Source organism: Coptis chinensis, chromosome 8 (genome assembly GCF_015680905.1).
Source record: "Coptis chinensis isolate HL-2020 chromosome 8, ASM1568090v1, whole genome shotgun sequence".
Lineage (NCBI taxonomy): Eukaryota > Viridiplantae > Streptophyta > Magnoliopsida > Ranunculales > Ranunculaceae > Coptis > Coptis chinensis.
This window is the reverse complement of record NC_141463.1, coordinates 85,748,587-85,775,642: the sequence shown is the minus strand read 5'-3', so window position 1 is coordinate 85,775,642 and position 27,056 is coordinate 85,748,587. Positions and strand designations below refer to the sequence as shown.

At 35.6% G+C, this 27,056-nt stretch overlaps 2 protein-coding genes and 3 long non-coding RNA genes across 5 annotated transcripts; 3 read left to right on the top strand and 2 right to left on the bottom strand.

Moving 5' to 3' along the window:
- The first annotated feature begins 85 nt into the window (after positions 1 to 85).
- LOC147483806 (uncharacterized) lies at positions 86 to 11,327 on the top strand. The gene is made up of 3 exons (XR_015204287.1): positions 86 to 219; positions 11,003 to 11,086; positions 11,258 to 11,327. It is a non-coding gene; the product is annotated as an uncharacterized LOC147483806 (long non-coding RNA).
- Positions 1,655 to 2,154, top strand: LOC147483808 (uncharacterized). The gene is made up of 3 exons (XR_015207040.1): positions 1,655 to 1,731; positions 1,822 to 1,920; positions 2,004 to 2,154. It is a non-coding gene; the product is annotated as an uncharacterized LOC147483808 (long non-coding RNA).
- LOC147483807 (uncharacterized) lies at positions 9,764 to 10,176 on the top strand. Its single transcript, XR_015206746.1, has 3 exons — positions 9,764 to 9,839; positions 9,959 to 10,024; positions 10,142 to 10,176. It is a non-coding gene; the product is annotated as an uncharacterized LOC147483807 (long non-coding RNA).
- Positions 11,328 to 18,485: 7,158 nt separating the features above from the next.
- On the bottom strand, positions 18,486 to 21,280 carry LOC147483805 (vacuolar protein sorting-associated protein 32 homolog 2-like). Its single transcript, XM_086575481.1, has 5 exons — positions 21,060 to 21,280; positions 20,753 to 20,852; positions 20,562 to 20,647; positions 20,406 to 20,476; positions 18,486 to 18,857 (listed from the first exon to the last, which is right to left on the bottom strand). The coding sequence occupies exons 1-4, from the start codon at positions 21,144 to 21,146 to the stop codon at positions 20,447 to 20,449; spliced, it is 303 nt and encodes a 100-aa protein (XP_086431607.1). The 5' UTR covers positions 21,147 to 21,280; the 3' UTR covers positions 18,486 to 18,857; positions 20,406 to 20,446.
- Positions 21,281 to 21,907: 627 nt separating this feature from the next.
- LOC147483804 (putative serine/threonine-protein kinase PBL8) lies at positions 21,908 to 25,822 on the bottom strand. Its single transcript, XM_086575480.1, is given in 7 exon segments — positions 21,908 to 22,394; positions 22,397 to 22,657; positions 23,163 to 23,286; positions 23,387 to 23,523; positions 24,977 to 25,112; positions 25,206 to 25,525; positions 25,624 to 25,822. Coding segments are annotated over 7 exon segments (1,215 nt in total). The 5' UTR covers positions 25,676 to 25,822; the 3' UTR covers positions 21,908 to 22,209.
- Positions 25,823 to 27,056: the final 1,234 nt, after the last annotated feature.

Here is a 27,056-nt window from a genome sequence, read left to right as displayed (position 1 = left end):
ATTAACATACTTTGAGTTACCCAAATTATATTAACACTCTTATTGGTTTCACATCATGTTTTTGAACTCTCTTTCAAATATTTATAGCTTCCTACGCAACCAATTCTTGACAAAGGAAAACACCCTATGGACTCCTTTAAGGAACCTTCAAACCAAAACAAACATGTCTTTGTTGCCCCCCAAGATAGGCTCAATCTTCAACCGCCTCTTGGCTTCCAGGTATTTCTTGCTTGCATTGTCTTATGCTAAGTTGCATTGCCTTATTTATTTTTCTACACTGTTGCTTATGTATATTGCATTGTCTTATTTCTTCTTTTGCTTTATAAATGTGCAGCGCCTATCAGATAGTGTTTCTCTATCTCATCTCCTGCCATCCGGTTCTCATGTAAGATGAGCTTTAATTAAAATGTAATGCTATAATTGCTCATGCATTGTCCAAAAGGTGTTTTTGTACACTATAATTGTAGTAAATTCACTGCAATTTAATGCCTGCTTATATGTATACTATTTACCCACTAACTGTGTTGCATGTGGTTATCCATCTATTCATTTATAATTTGCTTTTGTTTTTGGGTTTTCGATCACTTATTATCCTTGACTACTTTATTCATATATTTACATTCCACTAATACTAACTACCATATTTGCTATTCGGTTGATTATACTTATAATTAGGTGCAGATAACAAATAGAATGCTAGGACAACATGCTCGAAGGGAAAGAGAAAGGAGCACTAAACTAATTGGCAACTCAAACTTCACCATCCAAGGTGCACAAGTAGTCACACGTCATGTCATTGACCACCAACTAATGGGTTCAACATTGAATGGCTCTCCTTCACTTCCACAGACTCCACTTCAAACACTTCTCCCGCCATCCGGTTCTCATGTAAGATGAGCTTTAATTAAAATAATACTATGATTGCTCATGCATTGTCCAAAAGGTGTTTTTGTACACTATAATTGTAGTAAATTCACTACTATTTAATAACTTCCATTTAATGCCTGCTTATATGTATAATATTTACCCACCAATTGTGTTGCATGTGGTCATCCATCTATTCATTTATAATTTGCCTTTGAGTCTTCGATCACTTATTACCTTTCACTACTTTCTTCGTATCTTTACATTTCGTGTTTTCTAATTTTAATACTAATTGCCATCTTTGCTATTATCCAAGCATTCCTCTTTCTCCCAATCTATTCGGTTGATTATACTTATAATTAGGTGCAGATAACAAATAAAATACTAGGACAACGTGCTCGAAGGGAAAGAGAAAGGAGCACTAAACTAATTGGCAGCACAAACTTCACCATCCAAGGTGCACAAGGTTCAACATTGAATGGTTCTCATTCACTTCCACAAACTCCACTTCAAAGTGACAAGCATCAAACACATAATAGTCCGCTTACACCTCATGCAACACCATACCGACGCGTCTTTCTTCTTGAGAGTCTCTTCGAAATCTTTATCATTCCTTAATCCCGTAAAAGGCTATTTTTTTCCCCAAGAACGTGTCACATCAAGTACCCATCTGCTGATTCATCGGATCAAAACAACACGTGAGTACTTCACTTAGTAGTTTTCCTTAATCAAAATCTATATATAACTCACCTTGCAAGTTTCATTGTAGTACATGTATCTCTTTCTCGCTTCCTCATCCTTACCTCATGCAATTCCACATTCAACCAATGAGAACTTTGTACCAACACCGCCTCACCAAAATGCAAGGTTAGTAATGTGGTTTATTACATCTTTCTCTTGGTTCTTTGTGGTTTGGTTACCATAAGATCCTACCTAACATCACAAGTTTCTTCGCAGTACGCGTAACTGCAGGTCTTCTACCTCATCTTTTGTCCATCCAATATCACATTCGACAAATGCAGCTTCTGCATCATCATCAACTAACCGAAATTCGCGGTATACTTCTTCACACTTATTGAAATTGGAATACCAAAAAAATGGCACCTTTGTCTAAATATATACAATTATTTCTCTTGTAGACAACAACCATTTGGGGATCCTGCACAATATTGTGAGGAGGTTCACAATAATGGTTTTGACCGTCCAATTTCTGCTAATAATGCTGACATAAGTGATGATGAAGACGAAGTTGACAATATTGTTTCTAACCATCTCATTGAACAAGGAAGACACTCCTTGGGAGAATGGATGTTCAGTGTCCATTTTGTAGTGCACTCCATTGGATGGATGAACGACTAAAAGATTCATCATTATCACGCCCTCGATTAGGGACTTGTTGTTTGCAAAGGGAAAGTCAAATTGCCTCCACTACGCCATTACCTCTAGCCCTTAAAGCTTTATATGATGGAAATGATCGCAACTCAAAGTCATTTCGGAAGTACATGAGACAATACAACCAAGCTTTCGCATTTACAAGCCTTGGAGGAAATGAGCGTGTCTTTACTGGACGAGGTCCAAGGCCTTTTACTATACATGGTCAGTTGCGTCATAGAACTGGATCTCTAATTCCTGACACTGGGCGGCAGCCAACTTACTCTCAACTTTACATATATGATCCCAGTCTTTGCATTGATATACCCAACTTCGTAATCCCCATTTGAACACAGATGTTCTGAAGATAATTCATGCAACTATGCTCCAGTATAATTGTTTCTCTGCTACTTTTCGCCATGCATACGATGTTCTTAGATCTGCCTCTCTTCAACATGGTGAGAACTTCAATGTACCTGCTTATTTGCATTACAGTGCTACTAGAGACAGACGTCGTTACAACTTGCCAACCGCAGATGAGATTGCTGTCATTTTACCTGGGGATGGCAGCTAGCGTAATAATATGAGGGATATTGTGATATATCTTAAAGGAGGGCAAGAATTCATGCAGATAAGTGAATGTCATCCAGCTTACTTGCCTTTGCATTATGTGCTAATGTTTCCTTACGGAGAGCTTGGGTGGTCACTGATATGAGGCGCTCAAATACTAATGACCGATTGACACGGATGGATTTCTACTCTTATTAGATATTTGAACGCATCGGAGAATATTCTGCAATCTTACGCGGGCACAAACCGTTTCAAGAGTTTTGGTGGATGGATGGGCGGATCGAACGTAACAAAATGAGATATTATAGGTTACTGACAAAGACAAGCTTCGGCTGAACTTTATCAAGGTATCATCGATGTTGCGGTGAAGCTTTCGACCCAAAACCAAATTGGAAGACGAGTGGTCTTACCAAAGATCTTGTGTCGGCAGCCTAGGCACATGTTCGAAATTTTTCGATTCAATGGCCATCACACGCTTACAATAAGCATCCCGATATATTTCTCACAATGACTGCAAATCCGACCGGGACGGTTGTTGAGGCATTGTTCCGAGCACCAAATCGCAACTCATCGACCAGAGGTCGTGGCCCGCGGTCTTTGAACTAAAGCGAAGGGGCCTTGATGAAGGAAATTAAAAAGAAAGGTGTGCTTGGTAATCGCCGTTGCACATGTCTACACCATTGAGTTCCGTAAACGCTGGTTGCCCCATATGCATGCACTTATATATCTTCGACATTCGACAAGATCCGTGATACCGCTCAAGTTGATCGCGATTGTATGTGCGAGTTTCCTGATCCAGAAACCGAACCTGAGTTATTTCAGACCGTCCTCACATGTATGGTTCATGGTCCATGTGGACTAAATAATCCTAACTCTCCGTGCATGGTAAATGGTAGATGCAAGCATCACTATCCCCGGACTTTTGCAGATGCTACCACCATGGATAAAGATGGATATCCTATCTACCGTCGTCGTGACAACGGTAGATCATATATTGTGAGGGGGCATACAGTTGATAACAGGGATGTTGTTCCTTATAATCCTTATCTTTCTAAGATGTTCAACTGCCATATTAATGTCGGTTTGTCTTTGGGATCCGTTGTGTTAAATACATTCACAAGTATATATTTAAAGGGCATGACATGACAACAATAGTGTTGAATGAGTTGGATGAGATCCAACAATACTTGGATGCGAGATACATTGGCCCACCGGAAGCAGTTTGGAGATTATTAAGTTTCCATCTACATGAGGAGATTCCCACAGTTATTAAACTTGGCGCCATCTCCACTGGAATGCACCAATGTAGTTTATAAAGTCGATGAACTAATACATGATATACTATCAAGGCGCATGAGCACCAAAAGTCAACTTTGACTGCCTTCTTTGATTGTTGTGCATCGATTTAAGAGCAAGAAGCCTCACTTATCAAGAGTTCCCGAATACTATGTCTGGAACAAACAATCTCAGACTTGGACAAGAAGGATACGAGAGGGAAAATTTGCTATTGGTAGAATGTATTTCGCCAGTCCTAATTCGGTGAAGTGATTTTACCTATGCTTACTTCTAACCGTTGTAAAAGGACCTCAATCATTTGATGATCTGAAAAGGATTGGTAATGGTCCTCCCCTTCCAACTTTTAAAGATGCATGTGTTGCACGTGGACTTCTGGAAGATGATAGCGAATGGGTGCAATGTCTACAGGAAGCTTCACTCATGCAAACGAGATATCATTTTCGCCGACTATTTTGTGTTATTCTCAGAAGTGCAATCCTTTGCAACCCCAAACATTGTGGAATGATTTTTGGGAAAATATATGTGATGACCTTCCACATAAGCTTCGCCTGACAATGTTCAACATTCGAGAACCTACCCTCACAAAGTGCAAGATTATGGTTTATTTCTCTTAAATGAGATTTTGATAGAGTCGGGTAAATCAATCGGCTAATTTCCTCTAATGCCGCCTCCTGCTCGTAACTACAAAGATGGAACTTATGTCACACCCCCAATTTCGTCGAATTCGAAAAAAAACATTATTTGTCCCGACTCCTCGATCTCCGAGGTGTGACGACTCTCCACTCCCAATAACCCATAAACAGTTTTAAAATATCGCGGATAATTAAAACCAATAAAAATTTTAACTTAAACAAAGTCCTCTTCATTATAAAACAATTTACAAATGAAAATACAAATAATATTATCTCAACTGAAAATCTATATCACTTAAAGGAAAAACAAAACACAACCTCGAAATGCAATGCTAACGCAAACCACAAGCGACACCGATCTTCTTCAACACTAAACTCGGCAAGACTTATCAACTATGTTCATTTAAACACACCCCGATAAGCAAACATGCAAATCGGTCAACATAAACAATGCCGGTGTGAGTAGCCCTAAAACAACATATAATAAACAATATATAATAATAGTACGCCCTAAAAACAACATATATATAATCTCAAACAAATAAGTTAGTTCCTCCACCGAGGCGCCTTAACTTCCAACAACTAATACAACATCCTTAAGCACAATAATCTAGGCAGGTAGTTCCTCCACTGAGGCGCCTTAACTTCCCACTAACCACACAACAAACTATATGCATCATAAATAAGGCATTTAGTTCCTCCACGAGGCGCCTTAGGTTATAACTAAACTACTAACCAGCCAAACATATACAATCATCTATCTAGAGATATATTATTTACCAACATATTTTCATAATTATATTAGTTTAGACTTTCTTTGTGTGTCCCTAAAATCACGTCGTATCTATGTCTTACCTAGTTTCCCTGGCTACCACAATCGCAAACCCAACGCCGAACATGTACATCCACATGCCTCCCTTACATAATGAGCCACTCCGTGCGTAACCACCTGAAATGGATGCCGCGACACCGTAAATCCTCACACGGAAGCCAAATCTATGTAAGACCGCCACTATTCGGCATAAAATATTATGCATCATCGCTCTATTTTGCGAACGGAATAATCAAGCCACTATTCGCTACGCGATTGCCCAACACATGGGTCAATCACATCTTATATATACACCCAACACATGGGTCAATCATATCACATAAAACCACACAAGGCAAATCTCATGAGTTGTGGTAGTAGTGGTTCTAGGATTTTCGTTATGTAATTTATTCAGTGTCATAATGCTTAATGACTCATAAACATTCCACTATACCACGTGCGGTCAATTACCTTATTGCACTAAGCCATAATATTTAGAAACATCTCAATTATATCTCATAACCGCTTTATTCTTTCATAAATATATTTATAATATATTTCAAACATCTCAATTATTCTTTCCACAATCCCCGGTGGGCAAATATTCACCAATACTATATTAGCATCTCACATATAAAATAATGGAGTGTATATACATTTCTCCAAGATATTGCATTAATATAACTATCCCAGCATATTATATCATGTCACAATGCTTCAACGTATCGCATACATCTTTATTATAACGTCTTAGGAATATAATGTCTCCTAACATCTCAATATCGTCACGTGTCAAAATACACAACATCAATGTCAAATCTTTCTTAGATAATGACAACCAAAGGTATACAAGCTTCTACAGCATTTTATTACTATATGTGTCCATATAATATACACATAAAACGTATCACAAATAAACAGTCCACAATCCACAGTCAAAGCCCAATATGTATATGCTTTACACACTACCCACGTCAAATCTAAATTAGATAATGACCAACCAAGTTATACAATCTCTGACAATATTTTATTACTATATTAGTCCATATAAACAAAAGTGTGAAAAACTGGAAAAGTCAACGGTCAAAGTCAACGGTCAACGGTCAACACCTCATGGTCAAGGTCAAACTCAACATGTCATAGTCAAAGTCAAACTGTCATCGTCAAAGTCAAAGATGAAAGTCAACCGTCCATGGTCAAAGGTCAAAGTCAACCATCAAAGTCAACGGTCGATGGTCAAAGGTGCATGGCTCATGAGCTCATGACCAAGGTCATGGTTCGGACCCAACTGGCCAAGCCCAAACCTTATTTTGAATTGGTCCACAAATTAATATGGAACTGGTCCGAAACAACGGATTAATCCGGCCCAATAACTAACTAGTGTTTAGGCCCATAAACTTATACTGAACTGGCCCAAAACATAATTGGATTCGGCCTGAAAATCTTTAAATTAAACTGGTCCAAGAAAACTAGTTAGATTTTGGCCCAACCACTTAATCTAAACCGAGCCCAACAACTTAAAATAGAATCCGGGCCCAAACAAAACAAGCTAGGGCCCAAGAACTTAAAACAGTTCGGCCCAAATGAACTAATTAGCTTTTGGCCCAAAGATCACTTCGCCCAAGCCCAAGTTCGGTCATCTTCTCCAACAATGACCACCAACCACCCAAAAATCCGCCACCACCAAACACTAATCGACCACCCCTTTTATCAGTGGTTTTAATCCCCATAACAAACCCAACAACATTAATGAAAGCCAAAACCCCAAATTGTTAAATCCAAACCTTACCCAACTAGATCTAGAAATTCGACCCCATTAATGGGGCTTCAAGCTCCCCACCAACGCTCCCAAAGACTCCACTCATCCCCCCCATTACAACCAAACGTGAATCCAACCACAATCCAACCAAAACAATCAACAAAACAATCAAAACATTAAAAATCGATTCTTGGAGATCGCCCAAGGCGGCGCCATTAATGGCTTCCACCACCATTCAACAGCCCCCACGCAAACACTCTTAGTTAGTCTAGGCAAAAGCCCAACACTCCAATCATACTCAAAAAATGTACAGCCCCCCCCCGACGCCATTAACGCCTCCAAGCTTCCACCACTCCCGACCCAATCGACCATGCTAAACCCGACATTCACCATATATCAACAACCAATTAATATTTAACATCACAAGATATAAAAATTTTAATCGAATCCATCGACGATTTGGATTTGTCCGACGCCATTAAGCGCTCTGTCGAAGCTTCGGCGGTTTAAGGCACGCCAGTTCAACAAGATGATTACGAAAAACGAAATTTAACAAAGTTGACTAATACAAAGACACCGAACTCCAACACAACAAGATAACGAATAAAGATTAATAGGTGAAACCTTAGTCGGTATATCCGACGATACAGAAAACCATAAATCCGGTGAAATAGCAAAATAGCTACTCACACTGAATGAACAAATTCGACGAATCCTCCTAGCCCGATTAAATTGCTCCACCCTCCGACAAACCCGAACTTCTCTCTCGCCTCCATTTTTTTATTTAAATTATTTCTCTCGAACCCTATTTTCTAGAAAAATGTGTTTATATACTTGGGTCCGAAACCCAAGCCCAACACAGACTCGGGCCCAAAACCAGGCCCACGTATCCCGAGTCCAAACCGACGAATTTTGAAAATAAATAATTTAATTAATAAATAAATAGAAAAATACGTATTTGAAAATACGGACGTTACAGCTTAGTTGTTGCAAACCGACTCATATGGGACCAGCGACAATTTCAGTTTGATCCTCAAAATGCAAAAGCACATGGCAACAGGGTTCTCCTAAATGCAGAGCAACGCTTTTCATATCAAACAGTGATAGATTCTGTTTCCCAAAATCTTAGGAAACTCTTCTTTTTGAATGGAGCAGTAGGAACAGGCAAAACTTTTGTTTACAACACAATCGCTGCTATGTGTCGTGCTGAGGGGCATATTGTTATTATGGTTATTGGTTGGCGGTCGTATTGCTCACTCGACCTTTCGCATCCCACTAGATATTCTTGATACCTCTGTTTGTGGGTTTAGTAAGAATTCAATGCATGCCGAATTATTCAGGGAAGCTAAACTTATTATTTGGGATGAAGTCCCAATGCAAAATAAGTTTTGTGTGGAGGCGATTGATCGCACACCGGGATACTCGCGACAATAATAAACCTTTTGGTGGATTAACAGTTGTACTTGGTGGTGACTTAGTCAATGCCTTCCGTTATACCCAAAGGGTTCGAGAAACAGATTGTGCGTGCTTCCTTACGGTCTTCCTTCCTCCTCGAGTCACATTCATGTTCTAACTCTTGCCCAAAACATGCGATTGGAAAATGGAAACTCTGCAAATATTATGTTAAGCAAATTTCTTAATGGAGGTACCAAACCGTGTTTTTTCTTTGTACTATTTTGCTTAATATTGATATTCATTTACATCATTCTTTGTACTATTTTTATTCGTACTAATATTCATTATTATTTTCTTGTTAATTAGATAGGAAGTGACCTGCCGAGACAGGTTGAACTACCATCAACAATTCATCGATGTGCAAATCTTCGTGGGATCTCATTTCTACTACATATCCTCAGCTAAATCAACCTACCACAGTTACACCGGAATATTTAACTGAGCGCACAATTCTATCTGCACGCAATGATGATGTCAATGATATTAATGCAGCAGCTTTAAATATGTTCCCAGGGGAAAGTACTCTCTTTCTAGCTGCAGACAAGCTGGCAGACGAGGATGCAACGAATCCAGCCAATATTAATCAATACCCAAATGAGTACCTAAACTCACTTGATCCAGCTGGTCTACCACCGTTTCGTCTCAACCTAAAAGTTGGTTGTCCTATAATGTTGTTGCGAAATATTGCTCCCAAAGATGGATTATGCAATGGAACCCGATTGATGGTGGTCCACTGTCGACCTCACGTTCTTTTCGCAAGAATTTTGACTGGTGAAAAAGCGGGCAATCATGCATTTATTCCAAGAATATCTTTGTCACCGTCGTCTTCTGATTTTCCTTTTCATATGACAAGAAGACAGTTTCCTGTGCGTGTTGCTTATGCAATGACTATAAATAAGTCACAAGGACAATCGGTGAAGTATGTGGGGATTGACCTTCGCACTGAAGTTTTCAGCCACGGTCAATTATATGTCGCCACTATCAAGGTGCACTTCTTCGACATTTAATCAGTATTCTCCTCCCTCCAAATTCGGAAAGTCACACCCCAAACTTTGTTTACCCAGAAGTCTTACTATAATCCGTAAGTTCTTTTCATTTATAGTCACGTGTTGAGTAGTTACTCATTGAATTTATAGTCATCAAATTGATACATTTGTATTTGCTCTTACTTGGTTAATTTGCTTCGTTCAAATTATGTAGGTTTTGTGAATTGGTGTGTAATTACATTTTGTCAGTATTGCGTTGAAGAACTTTTTGCGAACCTTGGTTAGTTTTTTTCCCCCTAATTTCTTCTTTTTGATCTTACAACACCTGAATATATAGTTCTATACAAATCTATTTCAATTCCTACTAAATGGTGACGTCTATTTATATGGTATTTAGCTGAACGAGGAAATTTCAATTCTTATATCTTCAAACTTAGTGATCTCTGCTGATTCTCAGGTATTTTCCTTTTCATTTTTTCATTTTTCCTTCCCTGGTCTTTCTCTACTTATTGTGTTGTTTAATTTTTTCATCCGTGAACGTGGTGATGGGACCTTGGCCAATCACTATAACTTAGTGATCTCTGCTGATTCTCAAGTCAAGTGAAACAGGTAACATCTCTTCTCTTATAACTCAATCTCTTTGATTTTCCATGTAAAGATTCATTCGTTTTAAAAATCGCGTTTAGCCGAGATGAATTATTTGTTTTCTTCTATGTAAAGGTTTAGTCTGAGCTTCTTCTGGTGATGTTGTTACAGGTATTTATTTGCTTATTTATTAAGGGTTCTATTTTTTGGTTTTGGGTTTGTCGAAAAGTATTAGTTTTGATTGATTTGAGCTTTGATTTGGTTCTGCTGTTTTTATAGGTATTTTAGTGCAGGTAGCATTTCGTGGCTATTGTTTGTTCTTTGATTTATTAGTGTTGTTACTGAAAAGTCGCGTTTATGGAACTACCCCAATGGAAACTTTAGGAAATATGGTATATGTATACATTGTAAATATCATTTGTTAAGGGTGTGTAGACCTTTTGATAGTTATGGGACTCAAATGTATGTATTTTACTTGTGTTTTTCGGTAATGACTTTGTAATGAGGTGCTTTGATGATCCGGCATTAGTCGGGACATTCAAATACTTTGGCGCTAAGTCATAATGTTGAAGTGCTCTCATTTTTGTAAGCCAATTATTTGATCGCTCATCATCCGTCGAGACAGTTAAGTAACTGGATTAACCAATGAGAAATATATGATTGTGATTTTCAGGTTATGACAGGTTTATATTTATGAAATGTCAAAAATACAGAGGAGATGCTGCCAAAATTTTACTATAAAAACCACGTGTCATAGGTTTGTAATTGTTTGAGTTTTGGGGCGTTACATGTTTGCTTGTTCCAAAACTTAAAAAGAGTCTATAGGTGAATACAATCGTTCATTGTTTCACTTCTAAATTGTCAATTTCTTCTTCCCTTCATTATATATAGTATTTCCTACTCACTCTATTTAACGAATTTAAAATAGATAATTACATACTTCTTCGATGAAGTTTCCTTAAGGCTTGGGATTTATGAAAATGACCTTGACATTGGCGAATGAGGATGGAGTTTCTGGAAGAGTTATGATTGTCAACAATGTTATCCTCAGACTTTCGCTATTTTTTTTTGTACTTGGCGTACTTTTGTGGGTGCTCTTTTTGGTACTGTTTTGATGTCCTCATTCAAACCACTTGTGGGAGTCTGATTATTTATATGTTTCTCATATTGTTCTTATTTCATTTGGTTTAATTGGTGTTCTTCTATGTTTAAGTCCATTTAGATGAATGAGTCTAGAACATCTGTGCAAATCACTACCGGATTTATTGAATGAGAATTGTCTTTGCAGCCTTTTAACATGATCTAAAACATTGGAAAGTCATAAAATAATGGGGAGGTTCTATCCAAATTACCCCTTAGGTGGTTCAAGTTAGTGTGATGTCGAGTTTCTCAACCTAATAATCATTCTTGACCATAAATGGAACAATAGCCAGTATAATAGAATCAAAATGGGGGAGGGGGGTGTGTTCAAGTTTAGGCTACTTCTTCAAAGTTAGCGTCGCAGGCGACTCTATCAGTGCCGTACGGCACGGGCATACCCTAGTCTATATCTAATATAACAAGGGAGGGAAGTTTTATGACCTACGGCTGGGATTCAATATGAGCGGGTATAAATCGAGGGTCACCGTTCAGCCACGTGTTGGAGTTTGATGGTAATTAAGACTTCCCATTAATTTACCAAATCAAATAATAGTAATTAAGACTTCTATTTATTAAATCAATAAATAATGATAGTTAAAATTTGTTATTAATTAAGCAAATCAATAAATAATGGTTTAATTGGTAATTAAAACTTTTCATTAATTTATTAAATCAATAAATAATGATAGTTAAAATTTTTTTTATTAATTTTGCAAATCAATAAATAATGGTTTAATTAGGTAATTAAAAAATAATTTTCCAATAATATCAAATTAATTAATGCTTTTAGCAATATTTCAAAAATTAAAATAAAAAAATCAGTTCAATCAAAATTTTCAATTTTTTTTTTTATTATCAAAGTTGATATTTAAGGAATCAAAAATCCTACACATCGATTGTTCCCACATAGTCACCACAGTGTGAGGTTTTTTGACACCGACAACAAGTTTTCAGGAGGCCACCCATCCTATGACTACTCCTACATGAGCAAACTTCACTACATAGTTTCCATGAATCCATAAATCCGGAAAAAAAAATCTCTATGTTGGGATTTGGCAGATGAATTATTTATGTCTCAGATCTCAAACAACTTCATAGATGCTAGAATTCATACATGTGGCGACCCTTGCCCCACGGGCTAGGCACCTTTCCAAGTACCTGTTTCAACCTCGCTTCACGGGCTAGGCGATGCAATATATTCCCACACGGGCCGGGGTATTACACTATATGCCAAAGATTTAGACTATCTAAAATAAAATTAGCAAATTATTTAAGGTTTCTACCATTTTTCCAAAAGCAATTTATTAAAAGACAAGTCTAAGAAAAAATCAAAAAAAAAAATAACAAGTTTATTGAGAAGTTCTTATAGAGATGATCAACAGTTCAATGAGGCTTTTTCATGGGTATTTTAATTTCTTAATTGATAGCTTACAAGAATTTAAAAACGGATTGGAAAGTTATGACAAGTATGAATTGGATATTACTACAGAGTTAACTGGTTAAAATATAAGATGAGACATACTCTAAAATAGTTGGATTTCAATCTGAGTCAATAACATGCGAGACGTTAAAATATGAGGATGACAAAACCATTATGCAACACTTTAAAATGGATAGTTGGTTTACATCGTCTCGATGAACAGTTGGAATTATAGAAAAACTATGAGTTAACGAAAATGAAATAAACAAAAAACAATTCAAAACCATAAAATGAAATCAAATTATGAAATTTAGGAAAAGTACGTACCTCCAGTGCATGTAGTCACCGTTTATATATATATATATATATATATATATATATATATATATATATATATATATATATATATATATATCTGAATTAAGTTTCTTTTGAACTACAAAATTTCATGCTCAGTCCGTTGAAGTATGTTCAAAATAATTTTTGTAGAGTGAATTTGACACAAATCTTTTTCTATTTTTTATTTCATGTCTTATACTTTACCGGTTACGTTGAAGTAAGAGATGAGTCAAGTGTGCCGTCATGAGTCGAACAAGAACAAATTAACATTTGTTGATATTCCTTACAATGTGCAAAGGATTGCTCAAAGTGTAGTTAACTGTTGCAGTGAATATTCTCAATTGTATAGTATGGTTCAATTACCTGCCCAGTAACTTTGGTATATTTGCAATTTGCATAGGTTTTTTGTTTACATTTTCAATGTCAACAGTGGTTTTTGTTGCTTGAATATCCCAAAGTAACAAACACAAAGAAGGTTTTGTCAAAAAAATTTGCGACATGGTGTTCATAGACATGTAGAGATAGCACCAAAGATAAAAGACGAGAACATAATTTGTGCCTTCATGGCTAGCTGGAGCGTATATCATATTCATATTTTGTATATATATATATATATATATTTATATTTTTTTTTTTTTTTTTTTTGTAGTTTATTTATTTTTTTTATAATATCGGAAACTAAATCATTAGGAGGGTGTATATACATGCTAGGGATACATATTGCCAAAACATGTGTGATGTATAAAGTTTGTGGACAAGCACGTTTAATGTATCATATTAGTCAAAATTGTTTCGGTTGGATGAATTTTTCACAAGTACTTTTTGTTTTTGTTTTATTTCTTGAAATTGTGAAAAATACATAAATTAAAATATATATGTTCAAGACAAAAAACTGTACCAAAATCATAAAATAATGAATCAATAATTATTATTTAAATAAGAGACGAACATAGAAATGATGTTTGTTAAAATTGTGGCTAGGAGAAAATATTAGTGAATCTAAACAAGAAAAAATAATAATAAATAAATAAATAATATTAAAAAAATCAATGCAAATCAAGAAATTCAAAAACAATCCGTGCCAAAGGCACGGGCATTACCTATCTAATATAACAAGGGAGGGAAGTTTTATGACCTACGGCTGGGATTCAATATGAGCGGGTATAAATCGAGGGCCACCGTTCCGCCACGTGTTAGAGTTTGATGGCAATTAAGACTTCCCATTAATTACCAAATCAAATAATAGTAATTAAGACTTCTATTTATTAAATCAATAAATAATGATAGTTAAAATTTGTTATTAATTAAGCAAATCAATAAATAATGGTTTAATTGGTAATTAAAACTTTTCATTAATTTATTAAATCAATAAATAATGATAGTTAAATTTTTTTTTTATTAATTTTGCAAATCAATAAATAATGGTTTAATTAGGTAATTAAAAAATAATTTTCCAATAATATCAAATTAATTAATGCTTTTGCAATATTTCAAAAATTAAAATAAAGAACTCAGTTCAATCAAAATTTTCAAATTTTTTTTTTTTAATTATCAAAGTTGATATTTAAGGAATCAAAAATCCTACACATCGATTGTTCCCACACAGTCACCACAGTGTAAGGTTTTTTGACACCGACAACAAGTTTTCAGGAGGCCACCCATCCTATGACTACTCCTACATGAGCAAACTTCACTACATAGTTTCCATGAATCCATAAATCCGAAAAAAAATCTCTATGTTGGGATTTGGCTTAATGAATTACTTATGTCTCATATCTCAAACAACTTCATAGATGCTAGAATTCATACATGAGGCTTACCCTTTGCCCCCACGGGCTAGGCACCTTTCCAAGTACTGTTTCAACCTCGCTTCATGGGCTAGGCGATGCAAGATATTCCCACACGCGGGCGAGGGTATTACACTATATGCCAAAGATTTAGACTATCTAAAATACTAAAATAAAATTAGCAAATTATTTAAGGTTTCTACCATTTTTCCAAAAGCAATTTATTAAAAGACAAGTCTACGAAAAAATCAAAATAAAAAATAACAAGTTTATTGAGAAGTTCTTATAGAGATGATCAACAGTTCAATGAGGTTTTTTCATGGGTATTTTAATTTCTTAATTGATAGCTTACAAGAATTTAAAAACGGATCGGAAAGTTATGACAAGTATGAATTGGATATTACTACAGAGTTAATTGGTTAAAATATAGGATGAGACATACTCTAAAATAGTTGGACTTCAATCTGAGTCAATAACATGCGAGACGTTAAATATGAGGACGACAAAACCATTATGCAACACTTTAAAATGGATAGTTGGTTTACATCGTCTCGATGAACAGTTGGAATTATAGAAAAACTATGAGTTAACGAAAATGAAATAAACAAAAAACAATTCAAAACCATAAAATGAAATCAAATTATGAAATTTAGGAAAAGTACGTACCTCCAGTGCATGTAGTCACCGTTTATATATATATATATACATATATATGAATTAAGTTTCTTTTGAACTACAAAATTTCATGTTCAGTCCGTTGAAGTATGTTCAAAATAATTTTTGTAGAGTGAATTTGACACAAATCTTTTTCTATTTTTTATTTCATGTCTTATACTTTACCGGTTACGCTGAAGTAAGAGATGAGTCAGGTGTGCCGTCATGAGTCGAACAAGAGCAAATTAACATTTGTTGATATACCTTACAATGTGCAAAGGATTGCTCAAAGTGTAGTTAACTGTTGCAGTGAATATTCTCAATTGTATAGTATGGTTCAATTACCTGCCCAATAACTTTGGTATATTTGCAATTTGCATAGGTTTTCTGTTTACATTTTCAATGTCAACAGTGGTTGTATTGCTTCAATATCCCAAAATAACAAACACAAAGAAGGTTTTGCCAAAATTATTTTACATGGTGTTAATAGACGTGTAGAGATAGCACCAAAGATAAAAAAGACGACAACATAATATGTGCCTTCATGGCTAGCTTTTGCGATTATATCATATTCATATTTTGTATATATATATATATATATATATATATATATATATATATATATATATATATATATATATATATATATATATATATATATATATATATATATTTTTTATATTATTATTATTTATTATTATTATTATTTTTTGTAGTTTATTTTATTTTTTAATATCGAAACTAAATCATTAGGAGGGTGTATATACATGCTAGGGATACATATTGCCAAAACATGTGTGATGTATAAAGTTTGTGGACAAGCACATTTAATGTATCATATTAGTCAAAATTGTTTCGTTGGATAAATTTTTCACAAGTACTTTTTGTTTTGTTTTATTTCTTGAAATTGTGAAAAATACATGAATTAAAATATATATGTTCAAGACAAAAAACTGTACCAAAATCATAAAATAATGAATCAATAATTATTATTTAAATAAGAGACGAACATAGAGATGATGTTTGTTAAAACGTGGCTAGGAGAAATATTAGTGAATCTAAACAAGAAAAATAATAATAAATAAATAAATAATATTAAAAAAAAAAAACTCAATGCAAATCAAGAAATTCAAAAACAATCCGTGCCAAAGGCACGGGCATTACCTAGTATATATATATAGGGAGGGATAGATGCACATTCATTATGCGCACATTATAGCCACATTTTCGACATACAAATGAATTAAGGCCTAGTTTTTTGTCGAAATAATCTAATTGATCTCCCCACCATGAAGATCATTCTCACAAAAAATCATAATATTTGGATATGTCTAACCATGTAAAAAATTAGTGTTCATTTGTGTTCATTTTTAAACTTTTAATCTAACGGTCTAAAAGTTTTGTAAGCATGTTCTAATGTTAGACTACTTTGAATGAGCTGAATTTTTGTGAGTATGTTCTCCATTGTGGGGAGATCATATATACAAAAAATCAGCCTTTAATTCAACTTTTAAGCCTATGCTTTTGCTTGGATTAATTTACAATGTGGCTATAATATGCGCATAAGAATGTGCCTCTATCCCTCCTCTATATATATATATATATATATAATGAGGGATTATAAGAAAAAACCAAAAAAAAAAAAAAAGAATGATAGAGGTAAAATTGGAGTGTTGGCTTCAATGCATTATATTTGATTATTTGTTGTAGAGTGATGAAAAACTTTAATAAATTATAGAGGAGTATGTTTTTTTGTTGGAGAAGGCAAAACCACGAGAAAAACAAAAATGTTTAACATGATTTTCTAGTTTCCAATATTCTAATATAAAAATGTTTATCTAACGAATGAAAATAAATGAAAAACAATAATAGATTTTTTTTTTTTTTGCTAATAAAATAATAGTAAGCTGTGGGCTAAAATATATTGGGGGGCCCTTGGCTGCGGGGCTCTAAGCGGACTGCTTATTATGCTATGGGTAGAGCCGCCCTGAATGTGGCTGGGTAGGCTCTGTTTGGTTCAACAAATACAGCGTTTACGTAGTTTTGTCCCTCTAGTCTAGTGTTCTTGCGACATAAACGGAGCAAAGGAACTGACTTGTCGATATAAACACCAGGGCACGCCTTCATCAACTCACATCTAAATAGGTTGCAAGAAATTTTCAAAAACAGCGCCAATGTACTATAGAAGTGAGCCATCCAGGATTCAGTACTCTTCCAGGAACAGAAGAGTGAACTTAGACTTCCTCCAATATAATAGTGAATGCCTGCAGAATAAGATTTTTTTTTCCCCTTAAAACACCCTCAAAGTAGAGATTTGACTAAGCAATCAAACAAAGGTAAGATTTACTTAACGAGACAGACGCCATATTTCGGGCATCTAATGTAGGAGTCCCTCGTGACCTCGTGTCACTCTCAAAAACATTACACCATACACTGATACACTAGAGTAAGAAAAGGTGGGTTATGTAGATAACCAATCACATCTGTTTTTCGATCAATGCATACTATAACTTCGATTGGTTCACTGTCCATTGGTGAGAATACCATGTGTAAATCATCTCATTAAAAAGGCAATGATATATGGAGGTAAATTCCGTCAAAATAATGGAGCAACCCGCTCACTACATTGCATTACCACTATAGAAAATGCATTTATTTTCGTTTTCAAGAGACAATTTACTCTCATTCACTGTTTAGATTCATCTTATTACATTTTGTCTGGGGATAGATGATAAATTAGTGAAATTTTCAATTTATGTTTCTTGCTATTTATGGATCGCTATTGGTAAAGTAGTAAGTGTCTAACAATCACAATCAGTCGCGTAACTGATTTCTTATTTCTTCATGAGAAGTGGTTGTCTAAACATATTCAGAACACACACACACTACAAAAGGAGAAGAATCTTTCGAACTAATAATCATACTGGTGTAATTGCCAATAATTGAATCGGCTTTACAGTAACGCCTTAAAAGGCTCACAGTATGCACTGGTGATACCACACCATTGGCGGTAACTGCACCACCTGATAATCAAGGCAAAAGTTCCTTCAAAGTTTGTTCAGAAAATTTGTGCAGCAATCTGTACAAAAAGTTCCACCTACACAACCTGGTATTTTCCCCAGCAGACTTGAACTCTCGGCTTCATCTTCAACTTGAAAATTACTAAAAAATGAGCAGAAGAGAACATCCTGCAATTTCCCAACTCACATGTGTTAATGATTGATTATAACAATACGAATAGACCTAAGTATATCTAACCACAAATAAAAGGTTCTCAAGCATCCATTCACCTGCAACAAATTTTCTGATCTTTTGACACTGATTCTTCTTCGTTTAGATACAAATTTTTTGCTATTTTAAGTTTCTACTGTTGAAGTGAGAAACCAGGAACAAATGTATAGTATAACCAAATGAGCTTGAAAGTGCAACATGATGTATCAGCACTTGCATTAGGTACAATTTATCCGTTATTTTTTGACACTGTAGCTACCCATTTATATATCGCTACAGACATTCATTTGAAACAAAAAAAAAACGGAAGTTTTAACCATCAGAAAAGGCCAACACAATTGGTCATTTTTCCAAATGCAATTTACAGAGTGGAGGGTCCTATATATCCTTTCTCATGGGTGGTTGGGCGTTAAGAAATTAATTCCACACCATGGTCATTAAAACATTACAAACTTCAAATCTGGGGCATTAAATCTTAGAGACCATTTTAACCAATTTTCTATAATCATCAGGCTTGAAGACAGACAGAAATCAATAAGAACACCATAACTGAAAACATGAGATGGTCTCTCCAGGCTATAAAATGGAGAGGGTGGCAACACTATCTCATGTCAGAGATAGAGCGAACGGGAAAGAAAATTTACGATGGAGAATAATTTTAAGGTGTTATTAATCCTTACTTTACTTGTTTCTGCTCTCATGACAGGTTCTGAATGTGGAAGACATGTGCCAGATAGGGAGAATGCTGCTTATTACCAGCCTCAGACCGACTTGGGAAAGTTTCCCTTCTTCAAGCCTAGGTTCCCTTTCTGGCCACTCAAGGGTGCAAAGAAGCCTGGAGGTGGACATCCCTGATGAAATGCTGGTTGTTGGTTTGGTGTTTAATGTTTCCTTAATAATTATAATCATGGATGAGGTTTTCAGCAAGCCCATGTTGTTAGTGATTGTGGTCGAAGTAATATGTGTATATTAATATGGGTCCTGGTAGTGTCTCTGGAACCTTACATTAGTCCTTGATGTGTACTGGCTACTTCTAAATAATATTGGTGATGTTATGTTATTAAATATTGTTGCCTCACTCCTTTCCTTTCCCCTCTCCTGTTACCATTGTACGGTTCTCGGAACACAAATTTATCTGTTTAGCCAGGAAATTTAATGGTGATCTAGGCATATATCTGAGAAAATACCAATGGAACCTACAAACATCTCTGATTTCTAAATAAATGTCATATGGATATCATAATTCACATTTCAGAATGTTCTAACCCCAGGCATTAGCCCTCAAATGAATAAGTCAGTAAAGTATCTACAGAATATGACGATTCAAAAATTAAAGTAATTAGCAATTGCATATCTTAAGTTGTTTAGAGACTTGAAACTTGAAAGGCGTATAGTCAAATGGATTTTTTTTCAATAAGTTTTCATTTTAAAGTTACTTCTCTCGTTCACACTATAATGAAATACAAACACAATACTGTAACAGATTGAACAACTAAAGAACTCACATTTACGACTCTAGCAAATATTCCTTCAGAGCATCAGATTTCTACAATGTCAAACTATTTATCCTTCTCATCTACAAAAGTACAAGACAAGTATCAGTGAACACGCTGTTCCAGATAACCTTAATGCAAATAAAGATCAAACGAATTGGACCATACCTGATCAGTAACTCGTGACCGGCAATTCTCAATCTGCTCTAGTTGTGTTTCATAAAATGATTTTCTCCTAAGACATTCCATTGCAGCTACAAAGAACACCCTCAAATCAATAAAGACGTCTCTCCGACATTATTCAGAATAAAATCAGCAATGTGCCATGGCATGCATGTGTGAGATGCAAAATTAGGTACCTTTCTTATTTTTAAACTTGGTGAAACCTTTGTACCTATCATTCTCAATTGCAACCTTTTCCTGAAGTGCAACCTTTCTTCTCTCCAACATCTCTATTGTCTGGGGAATATATCAAAATTAGAAAAAGGCATTAAAACTGCAAAATGCATGGTACAGTTACTGCCTTTGTATAACAAAATACAATTTTAATGTTCAGTCAATGTCTCAAATAATAATTACATTTCCACAATTGAAAATAAAAATCTTACCCATTAATTATTACGTCTGTAAAAATAAAAAAGCATTTACATGAAATGAGTATAATACCTCATTTAGCTTGTCATGAGTAGAGTGAGATAAAGCCAATTTTTCTCCTTTGCAACCTGTTCCAAACCAGTTCTTCCACTTCACCATCTCTCTCTCTCTCTCTCGATTTTAGGAGAAAATTTTGATTTGTTTGAAAATGGAAAGTGAGAGAGAGTGGGAAAGTAGTGTTTTCTTTCTTTCTTTTTGCCCGGACTGAAAATTGCAATTTTCCTTTTTGCCTTTTTGGCGGTTTTGATTTTAATATATATCCAGTTAGTCAAGTCAAAGTCACTTGGATCGCATGATTTTGACTTTAATGAGAGTAAATGTGTAAGGCTCCTGAACATATGTTATTATGTCTCCTTTGGGAAATAGGCCGAGCTTGAATTGCTGAAGGTTGACTAACTAATTGCATATTTCCACTGTTGGATGGTTAAGACGATGTGGCATGTGATTATGGAAGTATGGAACCAACATTATTTGCAACACCACGTTGCCTCGTCAGTGGATAAAAATGAAATTGTTTCCTAGTCAAGCACTAAATCAAGGAATTTAGGTTCCTATATCAGCAGATGCTAAATATGGTATATTTCAAATCTTAACAATCAACATTATCGGTCATACGAATTCCTTATTTACCCGAAACCAAGAAGTTTTTCTTTGAATCTTCTTTGACTGCGCAGGGATGGAGGACCTTTAGCAACAGTATGTGATAGATTAAAGTGAAACAGCCTTTGACTCACTGAGGATTGGTATCTGGGTTCAGTGAAAAAAATGATATGAGAAGAAATTTTCGTATTAAGGGTATATCAAATTATCAATTAGGCTGCCACCGATTTGTCATTAATCATGTGCACAACTGCACAATAAACAGAAACACTTGGCTAATTTGACATTAAAACTTCCATCAAAGCTCACTTCACGTTCAAAAAGCTAACAGCAGGCAGTTTGACCATTTTATAGGCCATGATACAAAGCAGTTCTGAATCAAACAAGAAAAGCTACCCAATCATAATTTACAACATTCATGGCGCAAACACAGGCCAAGAATAATGATACATGTTTAACAAGCATATCAACGTACAAAAGCCACAATGTCTTGTCATCCTGAACATAAGAAGCACACTTAGCTCGCAAACAAACACAATGATCATAAAGGTGAAAGGTCTACTCATCTCACCCTACAAGCTGCTGGGCCAGGAGAGCAATTGGGGTTGGGAGAACGACAACCAGCAACATTTCCTGCATAGCGGCGTGGAATTCGTTGCTCAGGGAGCCCAAAGCTGGTACGAAGATTGGTCAGGACTTCACCTGGACCATTGGTCTGCAAAGGCTCAAGCGTCTCAACCACATCATTAGAGGCCTTGCTTTAGGGTTATTGCTGAGGCAATAGTACGCCAAGCTGCACGCTTTCTGCGCAGCCTTCACAGGGTACTGATCCTCCAGTTTTGGATCAATAATCTGCAGCAATTTTCTCTTGTCATTAAGCTTGGGCCGAGCCCAGTCAACCAAGCATTGCTCCTTGCTGGGTCGTGACTTGTCCACTGATTTCCTCCCAGTCAGCAACTCAAGAAGGACAACACCAAAACTGTAGACATCACTCCTTGCAGTCAGGTGACCTGGACAGTTAGATAGGAAATATTAGCCAAGAGAGTATGGATCTGGACACAAACTTATATGTCTCGCCTAGTTACAAGATGCCACACAATCTCCCCAAAGGAAGCACCGTGTGTTTTGCAAGTCCCTTGGTTCCAGGCAACAGAAACTCAAGAAAATCTTAGATGCACCTATAAATAAAATTATATTCCATTTCAATACATATTATTTAACAATTTCAGGCCACCGCAAAGTAGCAAATTGTTGATCGAATCTTGATTGATGTTGAAAGGTTTGGGGTTGGGGTGTTGAAGCGTGAGTCGTTGCCTGGTAGAAATTTCACTCAAAAGTCGTTGGCATGAATGTCTAATCGACTAAAACTTTTGCAGTCACGAAGTGGCAGCTGGTTGTACCTAGCTTTCACTAGCAGGATTCAGCTTTCTTAAGATTAATGTAAGCTAAAATTTCAATTTCTATGACTACCTGCTTCAGCAGTAAGAGTACATGCTAAGAGTGAGGAGAAAATACCGGTCATTACATATTCAGGTGCAGCATAACCATAAGTACCCATCACACGAGTTGATACATGAGTCTCATCACCTTGTGGTCCAGCTTTTGCAAGCCCAAAATCAGAAAGCTTGGCTGCATAATCCTGCAAATGTATAAGACAAGAATGAAACCAAAAAAATGTAACTAACGTGAGGATAAAATGCAGCCCCAAACTTTGATTAGTTCATAAAACTAACACTTACAGAATCCAGTAATATATTTGAGGTCTTGAAGTCCCGGTAAATAACAGGCCTTTCCGCATTGTGTAGGAAAGCAAGCCCTTTAGCAGCTCCAAGGGCAATCATCATTCTTGTTGCCCAAGGCAATGAAATAGCCACCTCTGAATGCCTCAAGAAATGGAGTCCATGTCATTTGGCGTACAGAAAATTGAAAACCAAATGACTGACGAACAAAATAAGACTTAATGGAGACATACTGACATACATATGCAAATTATTCATCCACTTCAACATATACACAATACCAGAGTTTAATGCAACATGATTTAAGTTGACCATGTAATCAAACTTACAATTCAAACTGATTACAGTAGTCACCACTATAATACAAGGCAATACTACAGAGACGTGTGCTCCACATGGGAACCTAGGTTGTTTTACCAATTTTTAAATTGGTGATTGTAAAATCATGCAATAGTGTTCACCTAGTAGTACAACAGATAAAACTTAATTCGCAATCCGGTAAGGAAAGTACCGTTTCTATAAAAATAAAAAAAAGGTAAAGTTGTATTGCGCTATGCCCTATCCACTAGTTAAAAGGTAGTAATATTTGAGGCCAGGAGAGCATCAGACAAAAGAAGCAAGAAAATAAATCAATAAGTAGGCTAATAAAAAAGTGGCATGAAGTAATAAGATTTACTAGATTAAAAAAAAAAAATTACTGATCCAAATTAACAACGATTAGAAAGAGAAACAAACTAGAAAGTTATATATGGTACAAAGTTCACACATATAATGGCATTTTGTTTTAACTCATATCTTTGAAGGCATCTGATATGCTTTCTTATTGATAAAGCTTACGTTGAGTTTTTCCATTATGTGTAACCTAATTATAACTGAATAAACAACAAACAAACAGAATAAATGCCTGTCCTCAGCCTTTTACCTTCTTCACTGTGGGTTATGGAATTCAGAATAGTTTAAAAAGTGTTCCCAAACATTTTGTGGTATTCCAAACCTGCACATGTGTATGATTATCCCAAGCTCAACACTTCCCTTGTTTTCACATCTATAAGACACGTTATAACTTCTTACAATTAGAATCCGTAATATCTTTAAAGACCCAGTTTGGCATTAACATTAGCAACCTTTTTATAAGGGTGGTCGCTGACTGAGAACAAGTACCAGTGGAAAAGCCATTATAGTCAAGTATGTTGGCAGTGGCAAGTGAGGTACAGTTCATTCCTCCAAGGATCTTCGGGTGTTGACTTGGTAAGGATCAAGCGCTTGGCCATGTAAATCATCTTAGAAATAAGTAATTTATAGTCTTACGTTCAGAACTTTTTCAGATCAAGGAAGAGATAACTAACACTTATTAGAACAGATTACATGTATCAATGCATAATGCACCGCAAATAGGTAATATGGAATAAATGTATCATGCAAAGATATGAACAACTTATATGTTTCTTACAATCAAAATCACCGTAGCAAATTATCCACATAGTAACAAAACCTTTTTATTCTCAATAATAACTATTGTTAAGATCTCAATCACATAATTAAAACAACAAACTGTAAATCCAAAAACCGAAAAGAGAAGAGAACTCATACTTCTGAACAAGTGGTTCTCAAGGCTTCCACGAACATAAACTTCGTGAACAAGTAACCTATGATCATCTTCACAGCAATATCCAATCAGCTTAACCAAATTTGGATGTGTAAGCTGCCCTAGAAAATTAACCTCTGTCTATAATCATCAAACAAACAAAATAACAAAGTCAATACAAACATAAACACCGACGTTCCAAAAAGAAAGAAAAAAAAATCCCACTAAACTCACAAGCCATTCTCTATGCCCCTGAAGTCCTTGCTTGTTCAATACCTTAACAGCAACAGGAAGCGACTTCAAACCAACCCGGACATTTTCATCAATGTAACCTTTATAAACAGTACCAAACCCACCCTCACCAAGAATATAATCATTTCTAAAACTCTTAGTAATCGTCTCTAATTCAAACAACGTAAACGCAATAACAGTATCAAACATAGCATTTTTCCGCGTATCGTCAATATGATTCGGTGTGGATGGATCACTTAAATCTGAAAATGAACGATTATACCTCTTTTCTGAACCAACATTCTTAATGGGCAATTGTTGAACTGCATAATATCAAACAAATAACAAAACCCCTAATTATTAAACCTCAAAAATAAAAAATTAATAATAAAACAAACCCTAATTGAGATAAAGTTTATACCTTGAGCATTTGCAACTACAGCTGATTCTTCCCTGGTTCCACAATTTCCCATTTTGTTGTTTTACACTAATTATACAACGTTTCATTCTTTGATTTCTTCAATTTTAAAAAAATTAGGGTTTTGTGGTGTGTGGATTGAAAAACCCTAATTTAGTTTTTTTTTTTTTTTTTTTTTTTTTTTTAGGAAAAAAGTAGGCAAGCACTCTTTTTCTTTCTTTCTATTTTAGTGGACTCAAGTGTTTCTAACGACTTAACTGAACTGTTGTGTACTTAAAGCAATAACAACTGTTAACTAACTAAGTCGGGTTAGAAATGGAAATTTGACTGGGTACACACTTATCTATGTTTTTGTTTTAGTGGAAATACACTGACTTGCACGTGTTATCAACTCATAGTTGCTGCTCATTTTGCTTTTTTAGATTCTCTTGGAACCGTACAAACTGCCACGAAATATTGCGATGTCTGCTGAAATACCATACTGATAGTTTGGTATGTTTTTCAGAAATTAGATATTTGCATGATGACTAAACGGCAGTATGAAATTATGAATCATCAGGGTGGTAATGGTTATGGGACATAGAACAAAAGGCGCACTAATCCGATGGCGTGTGTCTCGATACAAATCAACTACTAGCATGTGCTACACACGTTTTAGCAATATGACATGTAGTTAGAAGTTGGAGGAGATAAGTTTTGTACCTGTCGTAGGTATAATATTAGGAAGAAGACAATGAGTATTGTAAGAACAATTGTTAAGGCACTAAATACCAACACACGTACTAAATAACGGATTTAGTCTTTATTCTCATTCCAAATGAACTGAACAAGAAAAATAACAGAAAATTGACGCGGCTAAGAGCCCAAGATGATTTGCTTCAAAATATTTTTCAAATGACATTGCATTATGAAAACCAGGCCAGCCTTTGTTAAACTCAACCAAAGCAATTCCAAAATAACCCCTGTAATTCCATAAAGGATGGACTCTGACAGTGTTAAACCCACGCTTTGTTTGCCAGTAAGTCTCTTAGCTTGGATCCACCACTTTCTTTCACGTATCTTCCAGCCTTTACTTCAGTAGGAAGGTTAAAGACAACTCCGGCCTGCTTTAAGGATAAACAAATTTTGGGCTAAACTTGGGGCTTGTTAAAAACACCTTTACAAAATTTGCACCATTTTTTGTGCCCAAAATGGATAACGGCTTCCACTAATTAGGTGCGGGTATGTCATGTTTGTTGGGATGTTGCAGGAGAGCTATATTTGCAACAGCTGGTGCAAACCTTCTTTGTCGATCATGGACGTAGAGTACTGTCATGAGCCAAACACACAATGCGAGTATCGTTACATTGCCTTCATCCAGGACTACATTCCCAATCCATGCTTCTACTTTTGGACAAATTTTAGGTAGTGAATCAATTATATCAACCTGGAACAAC

Bases quoted from the DNA above. Each gene is read 5' to 3' on its own strand.
- LOC147483805 (XM_086575481.1), bottom strand. From the start codon at position 21,146: ATGGTGAAGTGGAAGAACTGGTTTGGAACAGGTTGCAAAGGAGAAAAA. The intron at 20,648-20,752 runs GTACCTAATTTT...TGTTCTTTGTAG, and splicing joins CAAGTTTAAAAATAAGAAAG to CTGCAATGGAATGTCTTAGG. The intron at 20,477-20,561 runs GTATGGTCCAAT...GTACTTTTGTAG, and splicing joins GGTCACGAGTTACTGATCAG to ATGAGAAGGATAAATAGTTT.